Raw genomic sequence first — 6,731 nt, 5'->3', positions numbered from 1 at the left:
TCGAGGTGTCAGAATTAACATAGGTAAACATAAACTCCAAGTTGCTCATTTCTGGCTAATACCAATTTAGAATAAAAATCCATAAAATATTCATGGGTGATTATAAAATTATAATTATTTTTGCAATAGTCTTATAACCCTATTAAGGACCTCGAGAAAAAATTTTAGAATTTTTAGAGCTTATTTGAGTGGATTTTTACAAAATGTCAATCATAGGGATTAAAACGTAATTTTTCAAGTCCATGACTATTGTCTAATTTAGAGGGCCCAGGAGGGGCCATATGATGTTGATGAGATGTGATTGTGAAAAGTGAGATTTAAAAATGTTATTTGAATCTTTTTATAGGCTGGGTAGGTCCTAGGTATAGGGGAAACTTTGGTGAATTTTTGGCATAAATTAAGATGTGTTGCCTTTTTAAATTTATTTTTATTTGAATTAGCACTAATAAATTCATAATAAAATTATGTAGGTGATTAGGGTCAACTATCTTCCTTCACCCAACCTCTACTTTCATCTCTGATGTACTGTGAGTAAAATATTAATTTTAATTATAATTTCAATATTATTATATGTTCAAGCATGTCCATGCATCACTTATAAATATGTATCTGTGTAGTTAAATACTAGGCACGTCTTATATTGCATTCTTAATTGATGAAGTGTCATGGATGTTATTTATGGTAATTTAGAGCCATGTGAGTGCGTTGGTGTGCGTATGGTGTGTGATATTGGATATGGACAGGACGGGTAGACACTGCTTGAGAGACACTCACTGAGACCTGGTCCTCTATGGATAAGTCAGGGTAGGAACGGCTTGAGAGACACTCACTAGCCGTCGCATCTGGTTTATTAAGCAAAAGTCCGACTTGAGAGACACTCGCTGGCAGAGGTCGGATTAAGAAAGCTATATAGGGAATCAGCTCCCATATATGTACTGTTTGAACAGTATTGGGTGTGTGAGTCCTCAAAATTGCCTTTTCATTGTTATGATGTGATTTATATGAAATTTATGATGATGTTGCATTTCATTCCTTAAGATACATTAGCTTTAGATAGCTATAGAAATTATGGTTAAAATTGATATTTTACTCTCTGAGTCGAACGCTCACTCCTGTTCACCTTATTTTTTCAAGCTACAGGATGAGACCTTTTTCAAAATAACCTGCTTCTTTTCTTACAGGTTATCAATAATTACTTAATTATATTATTATTCTTTAAATTTATAATTTAGAACTCCCCATATGTTAGCAGTAGTATAGATCCTGTTTGGAAATTGTGTTAATTTACATTCTTGAGGTTAATAAATAAATATTTATATGATACTTAAACAATTTGTAAATGATGTAACTAAGTTGAGTTGGACTCCCCTAATATGAGTTTCTGATAATTATTGGATTAAGTTGGCTCGAAATAAAATTATAATATTTTAATTTAAAATTATTTTTATATGCATGTTGGGCCTAAATTATGGGCTTGATCATGGGTTTGAGAACAGTAAGGCTTACTACGGGCCTTGGGGGCTTTATGCCGGCCCAAGTCTTAGTACCGATCCGGTCCATAGGTTGGGTCATGACACTGACACGTAGTGACAAGTTATTAGAGTAGTACAAACAGTTAGCATTGGATGCCCTGACACATATCCTTTTAAAAAGTAAAGTGACAGCACATTAGGTTGTACAAACAGTACAGATAGCCTTCCTTTTATATAAGTAAATATCATATATCAAAATTGAAAAAATATAAAATACTCCCAATGCATTAATTTTTATAAATTATGGAATGTGAACTCATCTAACTGTGACAAAAGGAACATGTTAAAGTACCTAATAAAATCTCCTTAAAATCTTAAAAGTTTATTTGAGTTATGATATAAATTTTTTAAAAAATAATTTTAAATGTTAATTTGCTCCATCAAATTTGTAACAGAAGCCAATCTGAGGGCCATTCACTCTTCTAACATAAAGGGGGATAGAGACGTTTTTCTCTCATTTTTGTGTGTTTAGCTAGGGTCTAGTTCCTCTTTGTTCTGCCGGCCAGCAACTCTGCCCCTCAAGGGCAGGGGGAGCTCCTCCCTCAGCCCGGATGTAGGTTATACCCTCCCCTCCGAGATGGGTTGTAGATAGGCTATTTTGTTTTTGGTTTACAGGTCTACAGTTGAAAATGAGGGTTTATTTTGACCTGTTTGGCTCTGTGTTAGCTTTCATGTGTTTTTGTGTTTGTGTTGTTACTCTTGCAGGGAAATTGCTTCAATGGCTGTGGTAGAGAGAGGGAGGTACCTCAATGGTCAAGAGTTGGCCGAGTGAGTGTCCCCCCTTCCGGCTATATGAGAATGAGAAGCCACAGGGCTTCACCTTTCTTTCAAATTTCTGCTCCTTTCAAGCTTTGTATCTAGGGGCCTTAGCATTGCTTTTATATTTCCTACCCATTTAATCTCAACAACGGTGCTGCCATGACTGCTGCTTCTGTTTTCAGGAGGTCTTCTAGTTTGCCTGGCCTTTTTCACCATAAGTTACTTTTGGGACTTCCTTTTCAGGCAATTCAGCTGTTTGTAGTCCATTGACGCTTCAATCGAAGTTGTCTTTCCTTGGTGAAAGTTCGGTCATCTCTCTATGCAGCTCCTTCTATGGCGGCTTTTGGTTTTTGTAAACACGGGTCATGGGTCTAGGCAATGGTGCATCATCAGCTATTTTTGATGGGCTTGGACCCTCTTTAAGAATATGGTTGGATTTGTTTAGATAGGCCTCTGTAAATTGGGTCACGAGTCCCTTTTCTAAACTAAAATTGTAAATTGTTTCATATATCAATAAATTTTAATATCTTTAGGAAAAAAGACAGATGCCTCAGCTTAAACTTCTACAAAATTTTCAAGGATTTGTTTGAACGGGTAAAGGAAAGTTTAGTAAAATAAAATAAGATAAGATAAGATAAGTTAAAGGAAGATATTGTACGTTAAAATAAAATAAATAATTTTATTTATATTTAGAAAGAAAGTAACGTAAATGAAAATTTTATAATATTATTTTATTTGATTAGATAGTATTAAAAGGTAAGGTTAAATATAAAATTATAAAATTATCATTTTTTATAAAATTTATTATTTTATAGTAAAAAAAATATTTTAAAGATTTTTAAAATTAATATAAATAATATAAAAAATCAAAAAATAAAAATTTTTTCAATGCTCTTCAACCTATTAAATTAATGAGTTAAAAATTGAAAGATTTTAGAGAATTTTCAACCCCTAAATAAACCCCAAAACTCTTCCTATTCCATAACCCCCCATCCCAAACAAATAAAAAATCCTTTAAAATTATGCCTTATTTTCCCTTACCGCCGTAGCCCCTTAATCCAAACTAGGGTTATCAAAAGCAGAACGAGACTCCATATAAAAATAATAATAAAAAAAAAGGCAGAGGGAGACCGGAATTTCATAGCAAAAGACTAAGAAGAAAGATTACATAAATAGCACCACAGGAAATACATCAACACAAACTGGCTAAAAATTTCTCTCCTAAATTTTCCATTACAAGGAACTTGACAAGAGCACAAATGGCTTCCAGATTTTTATCATTTTCATTCAAGATTGGTGTGTCGAGATCGGATGGTCTCTGAGCTCTGTCCCAAAACTTCACCCAATTTGTAAATCACCATCTCAAACAATACAAACAAAGCTCCCTCATAAACGCTTCCCATCGGCAACAGCGGCCGAGATGTCGCCTCTTCATCATTTGCCATGGTCTGTGCTGGCACGTAGCAAACCACGCTCGCATGCTTCACACAAGACCCGCTTTCAGGTTGAGCTGTCAGCAGTAACACTTTGGCACCATTCGATCTTGCCAGCGAACACAAGGCATCGACGGTGGAGAATCCCCCAGGTCCCGCAGAGGCGATGAAGAGATCGTTGGAGGCGATTGGAGGAGTGGTCATGTCGAATACAAAGTGGGTGGAGAGACCAAGGTGGGCGAGCCGCATGCATAGGGCCTTAAGCATCAGACCCTCCCTTCCCACTCCATAGAGGAAAACACGGCCGTTCCGGGCGGCGGTGGCGGAGAGATTAGTGACCATCAGTTCTAGAGGAGGTGGATGGGGATCAGTGGGTTTGGAGAAAATGGAGGCTATGTGATTGCATATCTGTGAGGCTAGAGAGAACATTGAGGGAGCTTCCGCCGCCATCGGCGTTGGAGGGGCTTCAATCTTTTCTTAACGGACTGGATAATCTTTGCAATTAGTAGACGGCTGAGAGGAAATGGATAGCAGATGCCCAACCGATAGCGTCCAGTCTCTTGCAATTGGTCCTAAAATGCCACATCAGCGCACAATCCAACATAGGAATTATGTTAGAAATTAGCGCTGTTCACTTTATAGATTAATCGGACCGAATCGATCAATTCAAATTCATCCAAATCGAAAATTAGGTTTGGATGACAATAATCGGATCGGTTCGATGATTTAATTTAAATATTTATCTTTTTTTGCTGTCGGTTTGGTTTCATCCAAACAACACGCGAAATCTAAGCCCTATGTTTCTCTTCCTGCGCCATAGTCGACGGTAGATTTTCATCTTTGCCGCTCGCTCCCCTAAAAACCTCCATTTTCGTTACCAATATCTCTTGCCTTAGCCGAAAGTAACAAGATCTTCGCTGTTGCCGCCGACTCCTCCAAAAACCTCCATCTTCGTCGCCAGCATCTCTCTGTTATCACTAGTTGCTCGTTTTCCGACGAAAGTACAACTTCTGTCTTTCGGTAGGTTAAACCTACTAGCATTTGGCTTTCTGTGATTTCATGGGTTCAGAATTTTGTATGAAATGTTCGAAATTTCTAACACCGAAATCTCTACCCTTGAAATTCATGGTTATCCAGGAATTACTTACTTGAACCACATCAGATTGTGGACTCGTGGGACATATTTTTTCATGTTGGGTTGTGCTTGTGATTGGTTTGATTTACTTGGTTTTTCTTTTGATTTTACTTGGTTTTTCTTTTGATTTTTCTAAGGTTGAGTAAATGATTGATGATCCCTTTAACCTCTTTTAACTTTTGGGTTTTGTTTTGCTGCTTTCCTCTTCTTTAATTTGGCTATGAATATTGGGTTTATTTGGGTACTGGATATATCTTTTTAAGTGCGTAATCAGATATTTACTGGTTTACTAGACAGTTTGAGTTGATTTGTAATTGGTAATAGTACTGAAATACCTTTTAGTTTATCTTTTGCAGGGGAAGAGGGGAGTGTGGAACTTTGGATTAAGTTGCCCATTGAATTTGTAAATCTTGTAGCAACTGCAGTTAAGGTAATCATTTTCTACATCTGTGAAATACAGTTAAGTAAGGGTTAATGCCCATATAATTATCCAATTATTCTCTAATTATGATCCCTTCTTTCACTTCTGCGTAATAGTATAAAAAGGTACATTTGTTGGATTTCCTTTATTAAGGACCTTGTAGTTTTTGTATTTGAAATAATATGCATTTCTACAATAGCATATTCTGTTACATATTGGTTCTGAGTTTGAAGTTTGTTTCATATAACAACAGACTAGCTTTTAAGTTCTAACAATCAATTAAGTGGGTCTGGTGGGAATGGTGTTATCAGTGTTACTTTTCCTATGTGTTTAAACAGTTTAGATTACAACTACACTTTGTTTTTCCAATTTAGTTTATTGTTGAAGAAATTTGCGGGAAATATATATAATTGGAAATTATTTTTTCTTTTAATTATTTTCAGGCGTTTATGCTATTGATTTCATCTAGGAGCGACTAGAGTTTATTTAGCCTATAAATTCTGCAAATACACGCCATCACACTTGAGAACTACTCAATATTGGTTTTGACTGGTATCTACTGAAAGTGACCTGACCACATCTCAATACAAGTTGCAAATTTTGGGTGGGCTAAGCAAAGTTTCGAAGGTCAGTCACATTTCACCACAAGGGTAGCTGTTACACATGGTTATTTAGCACCTCGTATGCTCAATATGGTCAATTAGCAGGGAAAAGTGACATATATACCTTTGGAATTGTGATTCTTGAAATTATGAGCAGAAGAAAGGTGCTTGATATATCAAATTCTTCATTTCTTTTTATTACTTATTAGGCATGGACACTAACAAAATCTTAAAATGTAGAGCAAATATTTGATGAGTTGATAAGGGAGCAGGGACCAAAAGGGGTGACGGAAAGATTTGTTCTTGTTGGGATTCTCTGTGTGCATGTAATATTGGCATTTAGACCTACCATTGAAGATGCTTTTAGAATGCTAGAGGGTGATATTGACATCCCAACGTTGCCTGACAGACCAAAGCCACTCAGCCATGGAGCATTTAGATCCTCTTTCTGTAGTGATAGTTTAACAGCAAGTGAAAGATAAAAAACACTAGCAGCTTCAGTATAAGCTCAGCGTAGATTATAGATCAATTTATGCTGGGATATGATTAATTAGATGAAACTTCTTGGATTTGATCAATATTTGTTTGGCTAGGAAGTTAAAAATTTCCAATCTTCAAAGATATCTAGTCTATGTATTTTTTTCATTATACTTATTATTTTAATTTATTTTCATACTGTAAAAATCAAAGGTAGAAGGCAATGTTATTGTAAAAGATCCATTAATCATTCTTGCTGTGAATACTATTTTACTTTTAACTTGCACTGCCAGAAATCAAATTTGTATTCTTTTTTTTTTAATCTCTTGAATATTGAATGATGAGAACTATATTTGGTGAAATTTTAATTAC

General features: G+C 35.7%; 1 protein-coding gene and 1 long non-coding RNA gene across 2 annotated transcripts; one reads left to right on the top strand and one right to left on the bottom strand.

Annotated features, from left to right (window-relative positions):
- Positions 1 to 1,930: 1,930 nt before the first annotated feature.
- LOC131175339 (uncharacterized) lies at positions 1,931 to 2,831 on the top strand. The gene is made up of 2 exons (XR_009145417.1): positions 1,931 to 2,085; positions 2,238 to 2,831. It is a non-coding gene; the product is annotated as an uncharacterized LOC131175339 (long non-coding RNA).
- A 582-nt stretch (positions 2,832 to 3,413) lies between these two features.
- On the bottom strand, positions 3,414 to 4,455 carry LOC110641233 (uncharacterized). The gene has a single exon (XM_021792881.2). The coding sequence runs from the start codon at positions 4,172 to 4,174 to the stop codon at positions 3,575 to 3,577; it is 600 nt and encodes a 199-aa protein (XP_021648573.2). The 5' UTR covers positions 4,175 to 4,455; the 3' UTR covers positions 3,414 to 3,574.
- Between the last annotated feature and the right edge of the window lie 2,276 nt (positions 4,456 to 6,731).

This window comes from Hevea brasiliensis, chromosome 17 (genome assembly GCF_030052815.1).
Source record: "Hevea brasiliensis isolate MT/VB/25A 57/8 chromosome 17, ASM3005281v1, whole genome shotgun sequence".
Lineage (NCBI taxonomy): Eukaryota > Viridiplantae > Streptophyta > Magnoliopsida > Malpighiales > Euphorbiaceae > Hevea > Hevea brasiliensis.
Note: the sequence above shows the minus strand (reverse complement) of the source record. Positions and strands in the feature narration are given on the sequence as shown.